Source organism: Protomyctophum parallelum (assembly GCF_964188405.1).
Source record: "Protomyctophum parallelum genome assembly, chromosome: 4".
Taxonomy (NCBI): domain Eukaryota; kingdom Metazoa; phylum Chordata; class Actinopteri; order Myctophiformes; family Myctophidae; genus Protomyctophum; species Protomyctophum parallelum.
Genome location: NC_139700.1, coordinates 7,650,207 through 7,671,337, shown reverse-complemented (window position 1 = coordinate 7,671,337; position 21,131 = coordinate 7,650,207). Strand labels below are relative to the sequence as shown.

General features: G+C 43.7%; 1 protein-coding gene across 1 annotated transcript; it reads left to right on the top strand.

The window, feature by feature from the left end:
- Positions 1–1,031: 1,031 nt before the first annotated feature.
- On the top strand, positions 1,032–14,315 carry det1 (DET1 partner of COP1 E3 ubiquitin ligase). The gene is made up of 9 exons (XM_083763026.1): positions 1,032–1,290; positions 3,785–4,037; positions 5,167–5,433; positions 6,007–6,219; positions 7,735–7,958; positions 10,544–10,673; positions 12,095–12,285; positions 12,565–12,756; positions 13,491–14,315. The coding sequence occupies exons 2-9, from the start codon at positions 3,789–3,791 to the stop codon at positions 13,678–13,680; spliced, it is 1,656 nt and encodes a 551-aa protein (XP_083619152.1). The 5' UTR covers positions 1,032–1,290; positions 3,785–3,788; the 3' UTR covers positions 13,681–14,315.
- The last annotated feature ends 6,816 nt before the right edge of the window (positions 14,316–21,131 follow it).

The window sequence follows — 21,131 nt, the reverse complement described above, 5'->3', positions numbered from 1 at the left end:
ACACAAAAAGTTCGTACAAAATTACCACTTTTATGTAGGCTATATATTGTAATATATTTTTGCGTATAGATAGTGTATCACTTAATTTTATTGTGTGGAAATCTTGTTCATCTTGAAAGAGAGAGAGCAAGAGAGGGAGAGTGATCGAGAAAGGCCGCCATAGCTATAGGCAGACCTGCATGTTTCCCCAGAGAAGACAGACATGCACCCACTGCACACAAAATGAAGTGGAAACTGTGGACCCAATCTGCTCACTCACAAACATTGCTGGTGAGGACTGTCAGCTTTTTCAGCAGAGCTGAATCGCATCCTCTGTCCTCTCACCCAAAATCAATACTTTATCTCATTATCTGTCTTTGAAAGCTTTTGGAAGAGACTTGTTTCAGTAACCTGCCGCTGGAAGCCTTGAGAAAGACTGCTCTATAATATATGACCATGGCCAATTCAATTTTGTAGGCCTAGTTAGTTATTTGTGTTATTTGATTTCTTTGCAGCTTAGGCCCCAGGCAGACCAAGGACCAGGTGGGATTACATCTCCACACACTGGCCTTTGTGTTTTTTTGTACTAGTTTTTTGTACTAGTTCTTTGATTATTATTACAAAACATACATTAACCACTTCAGCCCTATACATTTTGGCCATTTGAAAATAGCAGATCTACAATGTGTCACGATTGAAATCAGACATTCTGCACAATGAGTACTTTTACTTTTGAAAACTGTACTTTAAGTATATTTTTATCCCAATACCTTTGTAGGCCTACTTTAATTTTAAGTAAATTTTGAATGTAACAGTATTTTTCTATATTGCAGTTTATATTACAGTTATTTATACGTTTACTTAAGTAAATGCTGTACTTTTTCCAACACTGAACTGACGGTCGAATCTGAACATGCACTAACTACCCTTTCCAACCTGTAGTGGCGCTGTTGGTAAAGAAAGCCAATAAGCTACTTAGAATTCAGCACCAGAGTTCAGTAATCTCTTCTTCTGCGGTTTAATGTTTACCACAGTTCACTGCTGAGTGCTGACACAAAACAGTGTTTAAGAGCTTTTAGGAATATTTTATTAAACTCTGTTGGTTATTAAAATATATATATTTTTATATTATGTATTGGGACGGTTGTGCCTTTGTAGTTTAAAGAATAGGGAGAGCGAACATGACATTTTCCATTGACTGACTGACTGTGTAAACTGGCTAAAAACTAGCGACAATGCTAACAGCATCAGTTGAACTTTGGAGATCTACAATCACTGGATGACAGAAGGACCAGCTGCGTAAACCAACAAGTGAGTATGCAGTTTAATTGGACGTGCATGCTGCTATGCTTATCTGTTAGTACGTTCGACGTACGTAAACTTTTGCTCGCAGTTTAGTGTTTGTGTGTGTGTGTGTGTGTGTGTGTGTGTGTGTGCGTTTGGCTTATTAATTGTCAGTGAAGCAAACTGCTATGCCCTTTCGGCTAGACACAGACATACTAAAACATTGTTAGAGTGCACTGACTCAGCGGTTATGTGTCAAGCCAAGCATTCCAACTAAGTAATGGTTGGTCTTGCTAAGCTTGCATGCCTCCAGTGAACAAGGATACAAAGGTCGTTTGGTCTCATGATGGGCACCGTCAGACAGTCAGTGTCCTGGGCTTAAACTCACCAACATTGTAGCCCCTCTCGGAACCCTACATAAAGCTTTTCTGAAATTTTGATGAGTTTTATGTAGGGTCCCTGTTCATAACTATATTTCCGTATGGGAATTCTGGAACGCGGAAGTAAACATGCTCTCTAAGATCGAATCTGCGCTGTTTGACGGCCTTTTTTAGTTTAAGTTATTCTGAATTCGTGAACTTTAAGTACATATACATTCCGCTGCGAATATCTCCTGTGGCGCGGAAGCCGTTAAGTATTTTTAATCTTTGTTTGACCGATTTGGTCGCTTTATTTCTTCTTGTTTGTTTACCGTTTATTGTACCGCCTCCCGGTGTGCGGTTGGCTTGTGCGGCTACGTCCCTGCCTCTGATCTGTTCTGTCATAGCTATAGCGCCACTAGCTAGCCAGATAGGCGGTACAATGAGGTGTCAATAAACAAGGAAGGAAGAGAAGAATCAAAGCGACCAAATCGGTCAAACAAAGATTAAAAATACTTAATGGCTTCCGCGCCACAGGAGATATTCGCAGCGGCATGTATGGGTACTTATACTTCACAGATTCAGAAACCCTCACACGAAAAAATGTCGTCAAAGAGCGCAGACAGGCGTTATCCATGTTGTTTATGTTTTATGAATGTCCACGTACCAGGTGGCAGGATACTGATGCAACAGGACCCAATGCACTGGGTCTAACAAATGTCAGAAACTTCAGTAGCATTGGGTTCTGCTTGGAGGGCTACCAACATTGCAGCTTTACAGAAAGCTTGAATTATCTTCTTTCAAGGCAAAGTGTTTGTTTCATAAAAACCCATCGTAGTCATGTTATAGTCTGTCATTGTCAATGTGTTGGAGTTGTAATCGCTTGTTTTCAATAACTGCTGCCTCTTGCATTATGTGCAAATTCAGAACAGGTGGTACACCGGGCCATTGAGTAATTTCCAACGAACACTTCCAAACTCGGAAGTTCGACCAAAACAAACCTATCTATCTATCTATAAATGCACCATGTCTCTGTCAGTATGTACATGTGTACAGCTGTAATCCACGTAACTGGAGAACCGTTTAAAACGCGTTCCACACCCCCACACGGAGTGCAGTGCCCGGTGTCGAGTCAGTCGGACCCACGGTTGTCCAGAACCGACAAAAAAGGCCTCTGCACCTGATCACCCCTATATCTCCAAAGTCATACGATTTGTCACACAGGTTACCGCAGTGAAATTTGTTCTCCGCATTTGACCCATCTCTTGGAGCAGTGAGCCGCTCGGGAATCATTTGATTAGTAGATTTGACCCCCCCAATCCAACCCTTTGATGCTGAGTGCCAAGCAGGGAGGCATTGGGTCCCATTTTTACAGTCTTTGGTATGACCCAGCCGGGGATCGAACCCCCGACCTCTCAGTCTCAGGGTGGACACTCTAACCACAAGGCCACTTGTGGAGCTGGCCTATTCTGACATCATTCTGAGTCTGACATCTGCAGAGACTTCATATTTGGTCATGCCTGACAAAGAACTCCATATATGCCCATAAAAGAGACACAGGCATAATAACTGGGTGGGGCATGCATTTCCAACTTGCATCGTTCCAAGTAGGCCAGTGCCCAAAAAATAGCAAATTGTGAGTTTTCTTTCGATTCTGACGAATCTCTCTACGAGAGTCTAAGCGGCTTGTCCAGAAATGCTTGTCTAGTTTTAACGTTTGTGCCTCAAAATCACTCTTACCAAGTACAAATGCAAAATCTAAGCTCCTGTATTTTTTGCCCCACTTGTCCGGTGGGTGTTCGGCAAATAATTACACCGCGCACAGTCGTAGTTTTCAATAAAAAAGGTATTTTGATCCACTCTGTCCATACTCTGTCTCCACACTGTTTGCACAAATCTCTCCATGCACAATACCTACTACTTTGTATGTATGTGATGTATTGCCATGCTTTTTCTTCTTGCTTAATGTAAATTGCTCTGGATTAAGAGCGTCTGCTAAATGCCTAAATTGGTACAGTACAGCCTGATACAGTACAACGTGCTACAGTATGGTACAGTACACTGGCCACCTGGATGGCATGGCATTTATATAATAATAATAATTATTATTATTATTATTATAATAAAATCATTAATGTATTATCATCATCCTCATCTATCAGGATTATGGATGAGGACACCCAGACCTTAAAGCCCAGACGGATCCAGAATCAGAACGTGGTCCATCGTCTAGAGAGGCGGAGGATCTGCTCTGGCCGGGCCGGAGCCCACTGGTACCGCGTGCGCTGCTTCCACCAGAACCTGTTCCCTAACTTCACTGTGGTCAACGTGGAGAAGCCGCCATGCTTCCTCCGAAAGTTCTCTCCAGACGGACGCTGCTTTATTGCCTTCTCCTCTGACCAGACCTCTCTAGAGGTAAGAGGACACGCATGATTTTATTTTTTACCTGTAAAATATATACAGTACGTAGTATCAGATATAGTTCCTGAAAGCTCTATTATTCATGCCTCATTCATTCAACGTGAACGTCAATGTGTGATTGATTCTTTATTCTTCCTTTATTCTTTATTTGGATCCCCATTCGCTTCACAAAGTGGTCGCTAGTCTTCCAGGGGTCCACACAAAAAAAGATTATACAATAAAAACAGAGATCCTGCATTTTAACAGAGACAACAACGACCAATAGTAACAAATGCAGTGTTTACACAAAATACAATAAGAATAAGGTACAAAAGATAGATAAACAAAACTTCATTGATTGGCGTCATCCTTATATAAGTCATGGATTTAGTTGTACAGATTAAAATCCAACACATCAAGATGTTGCCAAATCTTTCTGCTTTAATCTTTCACTTCAAAAGTTGCTATTTTCTTTAAAAATTCTAAAATGTTATCCCACGATTTTGTAACCCATTTTTTACACCCGGGGCCAATTGCCTAAACTGTAATCCTGCTCTCCCTCTGCCAACCTGTGGAGGGCCTGAACTGAGCTCATGCTTCCTTTTAATGAATGAGGAGTGAGCAGGCCGCTTCTCCCTCCTGACCGGGGGGGAGTTTCCTCGGTAGGACGTAGTAGCGCATGGAAGGAACATGTTATTCCAACCAGTCCCTTTCCCCTCCATCAGGCGCCCCGGCTGAACAGCGGGAGGCAGTAAATTGACAATTCTAATTTGCAGTACGGTATGTGGTGAACAAACCTCCACACTTCTGTGGAAGTCATTTGCAAGTGTTTTTTTTCCCCCCATGATTTTGCAACCCATTTCTTTTCACCCAGTGCCAATTATCGAATATAATCCTGGGCGCTACACGTCCAAGCTGCTTCTTTTCACCTGACAGAGGGTGTTTCCCCGGCCGGACGTAGTGCGTGGAAGGGACACGTTATTCCGACCAGTTCCTTTCCCCTCCATCAGGAGCCCCGGCTGGCCAGGGGGAGGTAGTTTTAGAGACCAGGAGTACTGCATGTTTTTGTGAGGGTACCTTTGTAAGTGTTTTAACCATAACTAGCATCTCATACTGCCTCCTGACATCAATCTTTCTCCCCCAGATCTATGAGTACCAGGGCTGCCAGGCAGCCCAGGACCTACTGAGAGGGCAGGAGGGCGAGACGCTCTCCACAGCCAACGACCAGCGCTCCCTCAACATCCGCGGCCGCCTGTTTGAGCGCTTCTTCTCCTTACTCCATGTCACTAATGTGGCCTCTAATGGAGAGCACCTCAATCGGGAGTGTAGTCTTTTCACGGATGACTGCCGCTATGTCATTGTTGGGTCAGCTGCATATGTCCCAGAAGAGCCGCCACCATACTTTTTTGAGGTATGGAGTCTGGACACTGGTCTTCAACCTTCAATTTAATTCTGGTGCAGTGATGACAAATTGTCAAGGGAATGCACTCGGTAGTAGTAATGTTTGCATTGGCAAAGGAAGTGGCTAAGTATGCTACACACGCACAGTACACACGCACACACACGCACAGGGAAAAGCGAGCGTACAGCCCTGGGCTTTGTTGGAGTTGGGCACTGGGCAGTCATTTTTAAGCCATTGCACTGCGTGAGTGGGACACAGGGACGCACACACAGGGAAATTTTAATTCACTAGTCAAGTAATTATTAATTTATAATTTGTTAAATGGGGAAAAAGGGCTTCGTTAAGACCTCCATAAGATTATGGTCAATGCCTGTGTGAAAAGTGTGAGCGATTGGTGCAGGCTTCATTCAGACAGACAATGAGTGAATTATAGTTTGATGTTTCGTCTCACGGAACAAAAGATCAACAAATAATTCATTTTTTTAAGTCTTTGGCAGTGAGCATTTGACAATTCCTTACATAAATGAGGCAATCTGTCCAACATGAACTGGTATGAATGAATGCGTTCCGTCTCTTAACCAGGTTTACCGCAACAACGAGTCGGTGACTCCCAACCCGCGGTCTCCTCTGGAGGACTACTCCCTCCACATCATCGACCTCCACACGGGACGCCTGTGTGACACCAGGTCCTTCAAGTGTGACAAGGTCATCCTCTCCCACAACCAGGGCCTCTACCTGTACAGGAACATCCTGGCCGTGCTGTCGGTCCAGCAGCAGACCATACACGTCTTTCAGGTGACTGGACGGTGACATTAGTCGTGCTTTTATCAAGGCGTTAGAGCAGTCGCTGTGACCCAGGGAGCGTCATACCAAAGCCTACACGGGTTGTGCAAAGACGCGCTGTGATTGGCCAGTCGCTGTGATTGACAGCCTAACCTTAACCTCAGTAAAACTATACCTAAACCTAACCCTAACCTCAGTAAGCACAACCCGTGTAGGAATTAGTATGTCGTGCCCAGGGACCAAGTCTTCAACAATTACAGAAGAATTGCTATTTTGGTCAACGTTTGCCTGTTATCTCTCCTATGGTACCACATCAATACAGCATGGAATTGTGGACAAAGTCTTATCCAATGGCAACAAAATATTCTTTTTGTTTTGGGTCTGTTAGGCTAAATCTCATCAAATGGTGGTCCGTGGCTCAAATGCTGCATAAATCATGGACCTTGACATGGAAATGGTTGAAAACCACTGCAGATTGAGTGTAAAATTATGTGTGATGATGATCATGCCTCAGCTTGATAAAATGTAATTCAACTGCTATATATTATCATGTGTTTATTTGCATTTTTGAGGTGAACAATATTATTATTATTATTGTGTTGGTGGAAACCAGAAAACGAATGTTTAGGCCTCACTCTCACCTTCGCATCTAGCATACAACATTGTTGGATGCTAAGTGTCATGGCCGCCCCAATGCATTTCCAATTTAAGTCACATGGTTTGACACAACATTTTTGTTGTATGGTTTTCGGCTGTGTTTCGACTGCCCCTCTCCCCCTCATACAACAAATGTGTCAAACCATGTGACTCCCATTGGAAATGAATTGCGAGCTTGCATCAGTAAACAAGTCTCATGCATCAGTGATGCATGAGACTATAGCTGCTATAAAACAATCTGTTGTGAAGGTCTGAGTGAGGCCTTACGCCAGGGCTCCACCGGGCGCGTTGTGTCTCCGTCGCGTGCGTCAAAAAAACGAACCGGGGCAATTTGAATGGTGACGGAGACGCGACGCAACGCAACGCGGGCAGTGGAGCCACCCTTCATTGATTAAAAAGGGAACATTCTGTGACGGTGACGGAGACGCGACGCTGACGCGCCCGGTGGAGCCCCGGTGTTAGGCCTGACTCACACCTTCGCATCTAGCATACAACATTGATGCATGCTAGATGTATGAGACTTGTTTACTGATGCAAGCTCCCAATGCATTTCCAATGGAAGTCACATGGTTTGACACAACATTTTTGTTGTATGGCTTTCGGCTGTGTTTCGACTGCCCCCCTCCCCCTCATACAACACAAATGTGGTGTCAAACCATGTGACTCCCATTGGAAATGCATTGCGAGCTTGCATCAGTCAATAAGTCTCATGCATCAGCTATACATCAATCTGTTGTGAAGGTGTGAGCCAGGCCTTACCCTTCTCTACTCCTACACAAGATGTAACAAAGAAAGTAACCTTGAATAAACAATGCCTTTTTGTCTTCATACGTACATGTCTTTGTCCTCATCCCCTCCTCCCACCTGCAGGTGACTCCAGAGGGGACATTCCTGGATGTGAGAACTATCGGTCGCTTCTGTTACGAAGACGACCTCCTGACACTCTCTGCCGTTTACACGGAGGCTCAGCAAGAGGGTCAGCCTGGTCTACCCCGCCTCTACACGGACAAAACCATCAATTCACTCAAACACAGACTGCTGGTCTATCTGTGGAAGAGGGCTGAGCAGGATGGCAGTGCCATGGCAAAGAGGAGGTTATTTTCTCTATCTTGTTTATTTGTTCACCGAAGATTAACTCTCAAATGTATTGAGATGCTCCAATCGATCGACCACCGATCAGTGATTTGGCCCATTTTCACTCCAAATTACTCGATCGGTTATCGGCAATTTACCCGATCAGGATAAACCAATCTTTTATACCATTTAAGTGGTATAAATTTGGAATGTTTTGCCTTATATTGGTTGATAATGGTATCCCAACTTTCAGCAGCTGTCACAAAGTTTCCCAAGGGAGTTGGGTTGGAACATTTTTTTCTGTGATAGTAGACACCTTTATGAACACATCTGTGAAGAAAGCTAGTGGTAAGCATTTCTTTTGCAGATTTGCCACAACTTAAGCTAACTTTACCTAACTATTTGTTTTCATCCGGTTCATGTCCTGGGCCCCGTGGGTCAACAAAATAAGGTAAAAACACTGACGGTGACAGAAGAATTAAGAATTCTGTTTCTCCCAGAACATGTCATTAGATTTCCGAGAGCTGGGGAGAAAATTAATCCTGGGGCAGATCTCCAGGGCAACTCACTGGCTGATGTGTTTCTGAACCTGTGTCAGTTGTCGAACTTGTCGTGCACCGTATACTGTATATATCCTTTAATTGGACTGCTCTTCCACCCCTGGAAGACGCTTAGTGGGATGGTAACACCTCCACTTACAAACAGTTTGCTTTTCTTCCTCCCAATTATTCAGAAGAAACTAGAAGATATGCCCCGCTGAGTGCATATCTCTAACAGGCTGGGTTGCCTGGCCAGAGCTGTGAGTCATGTAAGTCATATTAGTCATGTTTTGCAGCCATCTGGACGTGTGGAAGCGGGGGCACGTTGCCGCGGTTGCATGTCATTTGTGGCTATGGCCAGAAGTGAATTCTCTTTCGATGTGCGATTTATAGGCCCCTCGACTTGCAGTTCCCAATTCGGGGGTTGATGGGATGTTGCATTCATGATCCATTTCTAGTTTTAGTTAATTTGTTGGTTTTAGTTAACCAAGTTGTAATCACAGCGTCAATATCTGGATGTTTCTTCAAACGTCACATTAAAATACAAACTAAATGTTTTCTTGGTTCAATTACAATAGAAAGTAAACTTTTTTTTAATCCTGAATCTGTGGCTTAGTCATCTTAAAACAAAAATGACTTTCTTCCCCACTATAATAAGATTCAACAAGAGTCCACATTCCACAGAACCACCAAAACACACAAATATATATGCAATTTATGTGAAATCTTTCACGCACTTTCCTACTTGTCTGAGGAATATACCCCTACCCCACCCTTTTCACATTGGCCTGTTATAGCACCACCAACAGGTGGATTTTTGGAAAACACATTTTTGGAAAACACATTTTTGGAACAAAATGCCTCAAATCATCCAATTGCCATCCAAAGCGTAAGAAGAAATATCACCCTTTTCACTTTGGCCTATTATAGCGCCACCAATTTAATTGTTGTAAATACCGTATAAATGTAGTATTCTTTGTTTCGACTGACATGTTTTATCAGTCATAGCTCCCTTCTTTCATCATCAATCAATCAATCAGATTTATTGTTACTTCCACAAATATACACTGGGCATACAGGGGAGCAAAATACCGTTCTCCATGGATCATGGTGCTTCACATTTAAAAACAATAGACACATTAAAAAGAAGGTAAAGAAGGTAAAAGGAGCAGACAACATTGGCAGGAAAAAGTGCTGATGCATTCAAAGTGCATGTGCATCATCATCCGTCCTGCTGTGTGGACAGACTAGGGCGGGTCAATGTTTGCATGAGGGTGTATAACTCGGGCGAAAACGTAATATCTGTTATTCTAGTGGAGAGAATGAGCTACTGCTAAGATCAACAAATTATAAAAACTAAATCAACTGCTGTAATGGAAACACAATGAACTAGAATTTCTGCACTCCTTCGGCGAGCTCAAGTCTATAACGCAATAAAAACATTGTTACACTAAAACCTCGGCTTCCCATCATGCACCTGGCTGTAACCCAACATGCATTGCACTGCATGGCCTGAATCCGACCCCAGTCAGTGTCAGATGCAGAGGTCAATAGGTCACATTCCTTATCCAAAAAAATGTGTGCTCAACGTCCACCGAGGGATATCCACAAACGTGCGCTCAACTGACCCAAATGTATATATATAGATATAAGCATAATAAATGAACGAGCTGTTGTTTAACGGAAACTTGTGCGATTTCTTTTTTTGTTTGTTTTAAGTTCTGTTTATTGAATAGCACTTAATGACAGTCAACATAGTCAACATTTTAATTTTTTCTTTTTAAACATTTGTGCCTTTTCTTTTTTTTTTATAGATCTCCCCCCCCCTTGCCCTCCCCCCACCCCTTCCAAGATCTGTCCATCTGTGGGAAATGTCTTGTTGCCAGTACATATGCACAGTATGTTGTGAGTGGCCTAATTTGGTCATCATGCTGCCGAGTATTTGGGTGTATACAGAAAAATAAACAATGAAGAAGAAAAAACTAAAAAAAAACTAAAACCAAAAGGAAAAAATTTCTTAATTCTTTTAGATGTTTCATAGGTGTGTGTGTGTCTGTGTGTTTTAGGTTCTTTCAGTTCTTTGATCAGTTGCGGAGTCTGAGGATGTGGAAGATGCAGTTGCTAGATGAACACCACCTCTTCATTAAATATACCAGTGAAGATGTGGTCACGCTCAGGGTCACAGACCCCTCACAGGTTGGAACACGCGCACACACACTCAACACAACACTTCTCTCTACGTCGTCCTCAGACGAGCCCTCCATCGGCGTCTCCAGTCATCTCGGTTCTCCATACATCTGGCCAGCTCATTTGTGCTTTCTGCACCAGCATCTTTCTTTAGTACGTCCACGTAGGTAGGTGTGGGACGTCCTCTCGATCGATGCCCGTGTGTTGGTTCCCACATGCAGTACAAGCTTTTTGGCCGGGAGTTCTTGATGTCGGTGGCAGTGGCCAGCTAGTCTCATCCTCCTTACTGCTATCTTCTCTGTTACACTTGGTAATGCCCCGTACAGATGCTTGTTGGTTGATGTGCTCGTCCTGGTTGATGTTCAGTACCACACGTAACATTCTGGTGTAGCACCCGTCCATGGATTTCTGTATAGGGCTTGTGTTAGTGTCCAGCATTCACAGCCATAGAGGAGAACAGACTCCACGGTCGCAGAGAAGAAACTGATCTTGATCTTCCCTCCACGTCTTTTCTCCACTATTTAGTCATTGTGATCCCCCCCCCCCCACCACCACGTGTGTAGTCCCTGTCACTGTCAACCCCTACTGTTTGTTCCGGGGAGGTTGCAGAGTAGAGTAGAGTAGAGTAGACAACCATGCGTCTCCTCCGATGCACACAAAGTCACCAGCCATTTCTTTTCACCTGACAGTGAGGAGTTTCACAAGGAGGGTGTCTCGATCAACATGTTGTGAGCTTAGGACGACTGGTTTTCTGTGACCCTTTTAGTATGACAAAGACCAGCTCAGTGGCCTTGTGGTTGGAGTGTCCGCCCTGAGATTGGAAGGTCGGGGACGATACCCGGTCGGGTCATACTAAGGACCCAGTGCCTCCCTGCTTGGCACTCTGCATCAAGGGTTTTATTGGGGATAAGCAGCTGCGTTCTAAATTTCATTTAAGTAGCATGTGCCATGTCAAACTAGGGGGTTTTCTTGATTCTGAATCCATTCCAATCATTACTTTTGCACGAAAAGCACTCCTTGGGCTAAAAACGGCCATAGCCGACGTCACAATGTGATGAGGTCAGCAAGTGGCTATGGCCGAATTTAGCCCAAGGAGTGTTTTTCGTGCAAATCTAATGCTTGGAATGGATTCAGAATCAAGAAAACCCCCTAGTTGGACACGTCACATGCTACTTAAAGCATAATGAAATTTAGAACATTTTGATGGCTTATTAATGGTTGTTGATGTACCCCAACTTTCAGCAGCTGTAAAAAATTCCCCTAGGTTGGTTGAATAGAAACCAATGTGGGATATGTTACTAAACGACTAGACACCCTAACAAACACATTGGTGAAGGAAATTCTTGGTAAGAAATGTATTCCCAGATTTTACATTATTCTAATAATATTCCCTGACTAACACTCTCTCTCTCTCTCTTCAATTTCTCCAGCCTTCATTCTTCGTTGTGTACAACATGGTGTCTACGGAGGTGCTGGCCGTCTTTGAGAATACCTCTGACCAGCTGCTGGAGCTGTTTGAGAATTTCTGTGACCTGTTCAGGAACGCCACCCTCCACAGCCAGGCCGTCCAGTTCCCCTGCTCCGCCTCGTCCAACAACTATGCACGACAGGTCCAGAGAAGGTACAGACGGGTGTGCGTGTGTGCGCATGTGCGTGCGTGCGCGTGTGCGTGTGTGTTTGAAGCCTTCCACGTTTTTTTTATTTTTCACTCATTTTTATTGAGAAAGATTTCAAGAACAAAAACGAATGTAAAAATATAGTTGCAAGCAGCGATAAGATGGGGCCAAGCAATAAGAAAAATCACACCCATGTAGGTGCAGGCTGCTCAACAACACTGTTGCCTGGCTGCAGTTATAGTTATAGTGAAAAGTGTCTCTCTGTCCTCGTCCCCAATGTGCAGGTTTAAAGACACCATTGTGAACGCTAAGTACGGCGGACACACAGAGGCTGTGCGTCGGCTGCTGGGCCAGCTGCCCATCAGTGCTCAGTCCTACAGCAGCAGCCCTTACCTGGACCTCTCGCTCTTCAGCTACGACGACAAGTGGGTCTCTGTGATGGAGAGGCCCAAGACCTGCGGAGACCACCCCATAAGGTACTGTCTGACTGAAGCCCTTCCTTACCCACATGGTGGTGATGCTTGATATGCCACAGACCACCATAACTCTAGCCTCGGTCCCAGGCTTACTTATCTGCGAAAAGAAAAGCCTGGTCACAACGTAAGGCAGAGAAGCTATCGGCGGACGTATCCTCCGGAAAATCCTTTAGCTGGGGACCCCCTGGAACCCTCTCAAGGACCGCTGAGGGCTGCCAGAGCCCACTTTGAGAACCACTGGCATATACAGTGTTTTTTTAATATATTATCATATTATTATTTTTATCGAGCTTTGGCAGATCAGGCTTTAAGAAAAATATTCAAATAACCTATCACTAATCTGTAGCTACCGGTGTATATAAACTGATTATTGGATGATTAAAAGTCTTTGAGCTTCATGGGATTACGGTTACATACTGAGGAGGTGTTTGTTCCTACTTCTCAACATTAGGGTCCGACCGTCCGAGGCAGCGAAGGCTGGTCCATTATGTGTTCTATAGGGCGATGCACATGCAATGAGAGAGAACGTGTTCATTCTGCCACCATGCAACTCTAAAAGCTGTGACTGGCCATTGTAAGGTGTTACACCAAAACTAAATCAACTGTAGATTTAGTCGACTAAAATCTTATTTTTAGTCGACTACTAAACACTAAACATTACAACGACCATGACTAAAAACTCAAATCTAAATTTGCTGTCCAAATCAACACCGTTTCTGATCCCTCTCGTCTAGGTTCTACGCGCGGGACTCGGGCCTGCTGAAGTTCAAGATCCAGGCAGGCCTGTTGGGCCGACCGGTGAACCACGCGGTGCGTCGCCTGGTGGCGTTCACCTTCCATCCCTTCGAGCCCTTCGCCATCTCCGTCCAGCGCACCAACGCCGAGTACGTCGTCAACTTCCACATGAGGCACGTGTGCGTTTGAACTAAGCCGGAAGGAAGGTCTCTCGGTTCTAGTGGGAGTGCACGAAGCTTGTAGCCTGCAGACGTTCAGACGCTCTGGAAAGTTTTTTCGTAGGGCCAGTATGAACCTGGCCTTTGAGGATTAGACGACGCGCGTCACTCTCCCTTCCTCTCCGAACAGCGGAGCAAAGTTTTCTCTCTGGCCTCCAGGACGCATCAGAGGGAAAATGTCACGCCTAACCCCTCTCCCCCTTCTGTCAAACAGTAGTGGCTCTGCTGCTCTCCATCTCTCTCCCTGGGTGAGAAGGCAGTAATTGCACCTCTCCCTCTCGCATCCCCCGCATCACCTCTGTGTCGTCCCGCCACCCCCCATCCTCTCCTCCTCCTCGGAACAAAGAGCGCCCTGTAGGGGACGGAGGCTGGTTGGAGGTGTAAATGGAGAGGTGGCATGAGTGATTGATGTAGGGATATAGGTGGAAGCTGCTGCTAGTTGGACCGCTCGGGAGGGTCCAAAGACATTTTGTTTTCTTTTAGTTTCCCCCCCCCCCCCCCCCTTCCATCCACTCATAATCACACTTGGATAGCTCTGTATGTTTGTCACAGATCTATATACAAAAGGCTATCTATCTCTAAAAGAGCCAGAAAGGGGACAATATAGATGACTATAATGTTTTTTAAATATTTTTAATCTAATCATTTTTACATATAGATTTGTATTATTATTATTGTTATTATTATTATATTTTTTACATCTTATATGGTCATGTTGTGTCAATAAAATTGTATAAATGTTATACACTGTCCAGTTTTTAATCATCCTTAAAAGTCTTAACAGCAGACAATATAGTATTTCCGATTCTCTAGTATGGAACGTTCCCTTAAAGGACCACTTCACCACTTTTCAACCTATCTTCATATAATATGTAGGTCCTCACTAATAATCATGAAAAAAGAGTGCAATTATTTTCTACTCTGTCCGTGTCTCATAGGAGGGCTGTGGGCAGTTCAGAAACCGTCTTCCAGTGACATCATCGATGGGGAATACAAGCTAATAGAAACTGCAGGCTTTCTAGTCCTGAAAAGTTGCAATGCGAAAATGGAAGCAATCGTTCTCACGATAATGAAAATCAAAATATCTTTGTAAAAAAAAATCTTGTTCAAAAAAGAAAATCTGCCTAATGATTATGTCACTGGAAGACTGTTTCTGAACTGCCCACAGCCCTCTATGAGACAGACTGAGTAGAAACATATCGTGCCATTTTATCATGATTATTAGTGAGGACCTATTATATGAAGATAGGTTGAAAAGTGGTGAAGTGGTCCTTTAAGAACATTTGTCCATGCTCTTTGCATGAATGTGCATGTGCTAAAGCCCTGCAGTGGGGGAAATGAGGACAATTTAAACAGATATTGTTTTGCTGAGACAATGGCATAATTGTTGATATCCAGTTGTGCTTCTTTTTGTGAAGATGCCTATTTTGAGTTTTTGATTATGAATGTGATTGCATTTCAATAGTGGCTTACTTGGCAAAAGGGTTGTAGAGATCTGACAAATGCACACAAAACAAACTGCACTTGATTGAGTGATTTATTTACAGATTTGAAATATTATTAGTTCTTGACTAACAGGTGGCAGTTGGTGCTGGCTATCTAGATTGTTAATGAGCAGACGTTCGTTTAAGCCTGACTTCGTTTTAGAATAATGTCTCATGTTTTATAAGACTGGCCTGTTTCCACAGGGAATTTTTCAAATTTGGATTTGGCGTACGTTTGGCAATGTGGGATTCCTGCAGCAGCTTTCGCCTCAAACTACATGTACAGTGTACACATACATAGTAGTCGGTACTTGGCAGTATTGGCACTTGGCAGTATTGCATTTTAATGTTAAATCAGCATTTAACATAGTACAGTCCATCGCATCAGCTCAATGTAGATATTTACCACTGTACAGTTGTACACACACACACCCACACCACAACCAATTACTTCATAAATACACACAAATCCACAAATAAGCACACGGGCAGCTGTGGTGGCTTATGGTGATGTGGTGAACAGGTGCGGGGGATTAACTGTTCACCTAGCCTCTGGTTACATTCTGTACGGTCGGCTGGGGGAAGTGTGTGTGTGTGTGTGTTGTTTTTGGCGCACAACACCGCCATACGACGTAGCATTGGCCGGGTTTGTGAAGAAGAGGGGAGAGGGAGAGTTGTGTGCAGTGAGGGTAGAGTGAGATTCAAATGGTGATGGGTGAGCCCCCAGAGAGCAAAGGGACATATTGTGTCGCTGTGAACATTTTGTTTACGACCTGGCACAGGGAAGTGTGTATCTTGTCGATCATGGTTCACGGAGGCTGCGTTATATCACAATCATTACGGTATATTGTCATGTTTGTGTGACTTTGCTTTACCACATCATGCTGCGTTAATCAACTAATTGCAGGAAGCACACAGGCGGTAGAGGGAGGCCTACATATAGTATAGTATAGAATGACAGTGTTTCTGTCTTCCATGGGCTTGTAAGGACTCCTAAGTTGTACAACTGATCCTCGCCTCAAATCATTGAATTTTAATTAAAAATGAGATGCAATTTTTATTTAAGAGTGAAAAGGATTCAATTATGCTTTTAATAACCTATAATATGAAAGGGTGTCTACCGCACATAATTTGCAGAGGTCAATGCTGATTCTCGACCTGAACAAAAGTATTAATTTAACAAGGACCTTTACTCATTTTGCTTCGTCGAATTAATAATTTTTGCTGGCCTGTATAAGAAAGACGCCGAAATGGGTTCAATGCCATGGATCCTCATTGTCCCCATGGAAACACACAGACATACAAAAATACATTAGTCAAACATGCTTCGGGAAATGTGGCATAAATAGCATAGATGTTACACGCCATTTCATATGCTACGTATCAGATGAACCTCAAACTGTTTCCTTCAACCTTGGTTGCTAAGGAGACATAACTACTGCCTGCTTGGTAACCCAGTCTCTTCTAATTGCTGTTGTCTAGGCAACGCATTCGGCCAATGTAATCCAGAAAAGGGCACAATCCTGAGTGTTTCCTGTTGCAATGCTCACTCACTGAGAGGAGACTAAACACAGACTAAACTCTCTCTCTCTCTCTCTCTCTCTCACTCACTCACTCACTCACTCACTCACTCACTCACTCACACACACACACACACACACACACACACACACACACTTCAATGATTTAGGCCAGTGGTTCTCAAACATTGTCATGTCAATGTTTGACCCAGACCACACTTTGAGAACCACTGATTTAGGCAACACCGTACAGTAACATACTATATGTGCAGATTTTGTTCATGTATGACATTGAGAGAAACACTATATATAGGCAACTGTATAATACAGCAACATAAACCTTGTATATGCAATCAGCTTATTGTCAAGTATGTAATTTGAGCATTTTGTACAATATAATAGTAATCTGTTTAGATTTTTGAATGCCAATTTTTCATTACATTAAAAGTAAGTTTGACATCGAGATCCTGTAGAAACCATAACAATATTGTTGATTTCGACAGCAGTTTATTTTATTTGTAGATCTTCAATTTCCAGAGCTCAACCAAACCTAAATGACTTGTCTTTTAGTTCTACTGGATGTCTTCTCCACGAGTGCCTCCCTAACATTTTAGTCTAGTTTTTATTTTTATTTTTTATTCGTCAGTGAAAAAAGATAGTCGACAAAGATTTTTTAGGAACTTGTAAAAAACACAAATCTTTGAATCGCAAAATTATTTGAATCTGGCCTTTTATTATCATTATTATGAAGATTGTCTGCATAATTCTACTCACTAAGCAGTGTTTTAACCGCTTTGAATCGTCTCTTCAATCCATCCTTTGTGTGAGTGTGAGTGGAGTAGCGATTAGCCAAATCACTGGCCTTTGTTCCCATATATGTTTTTTGACAAACTGTGCACTTTTACAATGAGGCAAAGTGACAAAATGCAGTGTAGTTGTGCCAAAAACAATATGGCCTTTCCACTTTACAATATACATTTATCTATTATCTTAAAGTTGGCCTTCGAAGGAGCTGCAACTTGACAAGCTTGTGCTCTTTTTGATGAACCTTTTTTTCAAAGTATGATCATGGTAAGAAGCCTACCTCGGTACAGAGACTTTAACCCCTCCTAATTCACACAAGCGTGCGCGCGCACACTATATTGTATCGATCAGAGTAGCATTGTTCCACCACCATATAACAGGATTGATTTTTGCTACACAATGTCAACATTTAATATTGTGTGGATTAGCAGCTTAGCGGGGCCCTGCATGGCGGAAGGTGTATGGGCTTGTCTGTTCTGTGGGGGTTCCCTGTTGAAAACAATAAAACTACAACACACCTTCCCCGGACCCCGGCGGTAATGAGTGTAGTGGGCTGGTGGTGCAAGTTGAGGCAACGCCAATGGAAGGAGCAGGGCCTAAATATTGACCGCAAATATTTGATTGAGGGGGCCCTCCCTTGCTTGTACATGTGCACTCACTGAGGCAGTTGGACACACACACACACAAAACCCCCACTTTCATGTCTTATCAGTCTCTACAGCTGTCTTTGATTTGAGATAGATGGGAGGATGGTTCATACACACACACACACACACACACACACACACACACAGACGTACACATGCACTCAGGCTTGGGGCCTCCACCATGTTAAGACAAATACTCATCAGCTTGTGTGTGTGTGTGTGTGTGTGTGTGTGTGTGTGTGTGTGTTTGTGGGGGGAGGGTGGGTAATGCCCCTCACTGGCTTCATATCTGCCTTATGCACACCTGGTTGGGTGCCAGCACGTGCAACACACACACACACACACACACACACACACACACACACACAGCGGGGGGTTTCAGGTGGAAGTCCGCAGGGCAGCCTTCACAGCGTGGACCGACTAAAAATATAGCACACCAGGAGGTCCTGTGTGAATGATCGCACACCATAAGATTAGCCATTCCCACAGTATACAGTCAATCCTCAGTGCTCATTTAACCCTGAGAGTGTACAAATGTGACCTAAAAATAACACTGCGGATGTCACTGTGACTGTATACTTGGTAAGGAGAGCAAAGGAAGACTGTATTACATACATACGGGATATTGTGCGTGCGTGCGTCCATGTCACCCTGACAACAGTATGGCTTTCAAGCGGCATGGCTGCTGCTGCTTTCAAATGGAAATACATACAATTAGAATATAAATTATTTAGACTGTTGCCAAAAGATGATTGGAAGTTGGGAGATGTAAATTTGTTTAGATTACCAGCTCTCTTAGTGTGTGTGTGTGTGTGTGTGTGTGTGTGTGTGTGTGTGTGTGTGTGTGTGTGTGTGTGTGTGTGTGTGTGTGTGTGTGTGTGTGTGTGTGTGTGTGTGTGTGTGTGTGTGTGTGTGTCATTCTTCGAGGAAAATTACAGTCAGTATTCAAGGACAAACTTGAACTGGTTAGATTTGAAGCAACAGGTGATCATATTTCTCCACCTCCTGGTTGGATACAAGAACTGCAGGCAGTTGTCAAAACAATTTGAGATTCATGCTTGGGTTTGTGTTCCTTCATTCTTTATCTATATCCTGATTGGTTTTGTACAGACAAAGCACCAGTAGTCCACTAAGAATCTAATAATCTGATTGCGAGGTGTGACGGTGACGTCCACTTACCAACCAAGATTAAAAAAATGGGACGAACCCCAAATAGAACAGAATTAGAATGATATCCACTAATTATCCAAATTCAAAAGAGTGCATTTAAATTGTATAATCACTTAAAATAAAGTTACCCTGACACACTCCATAGAGACTCAAGAGATGCCCCCTCAGCCAGCTGGTTCTGGGACTAAACTAAATTTAAATGATTTACATACAGTGATTGCCTTTAAGACAATATATGCACTACTAGCTGCTAACAGCAGCTTCTGAGAGCCAGGTCTGATACAGTTGATACAGTTGGCAGGTACCGTAGTTAGTTAGATTCTAACTACGGTACCTGCCAACTGTAAAAATTGGGAGCGGTTCACATCTCGGCCCCTGCCTGCGTCCATGTGCAGTTAATGAACTACATTTGCATTTCTAATTTCAAGGTATTATTATTTTTTACTTTGCTTGATATGGTACTTCATACGAGATGAGGAGAGTGTGGAAATCAGCGGCTGTTCATAGCTACTGTGGAGTCAGTACTGCTGTATGGATTGGGGCCGAGACATGGACCCTCCAACAGGAAAAAGCCCTGGGTGGAGTCTACACAAGAATGCTAGGAATGGCACTTATAGGTGTCAAATGGACGGACCGCATCAGAAATGTGGACCTCTATGGGGACCTACCACGGGTTAAGCAAAGTTACTATGTTTACCCAGGGTAACTGGACTAAGCTCAATAACTTGTTTACAGCCAGGCCCTGCTCATAGAACATTTCATGGTAGGGGTTCAATGCCTTGCTCAAGGGCACTTCCCAGCAGTGGTGATTTTAACGTGCAAGTCCGGGGATACGAACTAGCGACCTTCCGATATCAAGACCGCTCCGCAAACCATTCGGGCCCCTACGAGCTCACACAACGCATTGAAATGCAATGAGTTGTGAGCTTGTAGATCTGCTGTTATCTGAACCCCAGAATAGGGGTTCATGTGGTTAAGTAATGCTCCCTCATAAACGCCTTCCTCTTCAGTGAACAGGTGCCTTTCACTGAAAGAACAATTGACCTCAAGCCAAAGGACTTTAAGGCCTTAGAGGAGCCCGCTTTTACGGACAAAGTCAGAGAGAAAGGATGAGGCACTACGTCAGGCACCCAGAACTAAATAAATTGACCCTATGGGAGCCAACCCAGGGCAAAGCCAGGAGGGGAAAGAAGCGCACCACCTATGTAGACGTGCTGCGGCGCGACAGCTTGGCTGACAACACTGCAGAACTCAAGAACCTGATGTTGGATAGGAAATTATGGAGGGCACCGATTCAGGAATGCCGAGTTTTGGTGTTGGCTCGCTAGACCTCACTCTCGCAGCAACTAACTAACTTTTACTCATTCAGTATCAAATGTTGTACGTTTTACTCCACAACAATTATTTGACATTATTCCACCACTGTCAAAGTGTCCCTGAGCAAAACGGGATTGTGACACAAAGAAAAAGTATTTGTAATTGTCTCCACCAGGCCGAAGGCATGGGGAGAGAGTATGTTTTGCACTCCGTCCATGTGTGTGTGTGTGTGTGTGTGTGTGTGTCCGTGTGTGTCCGTCCGTCTGTCTGTGTACAGCTAATCTCCGGCACCGTTAACCCAGTCGATGCCAAACTTTGCACACACACTCCCTAGATGCCAACGATGAACCGCTGCCCCAAATTGCGGCCTGTTATAGCGCCACCAGGAGGCCGACTTTTGTAAAACACATTTTTTTATATTACTCCTCCATATTTTGTCCAAACATCCCGCAAATCGTTACACAATATCTCTATAGTCAA

Excerpts from the sequence above, each read along its gene's own strand:
- det1 (XM_083763026.1), top strand. The coding sequence starts at position 3,789 with ATGGATGAGGACACCCAGACCTTAAAGCCCAGACGGATCCAGAATCAG. Across the intron at positions 6,220-7,734 it reads AGACCATACACGTCTTTCAG|GTGACTCCAGAGGGGACATT; the intron begins GTGACTGGACGG and ends TCCCACCTGCAG. Across the intron at positions 12,757-13,490 it reads TGCGGAGACCACCCCATAAG|GTTCTACGCGCGGGACTCGG; the intron begins GTACTGTCTGAC and ends CCTCTCGTCTAG.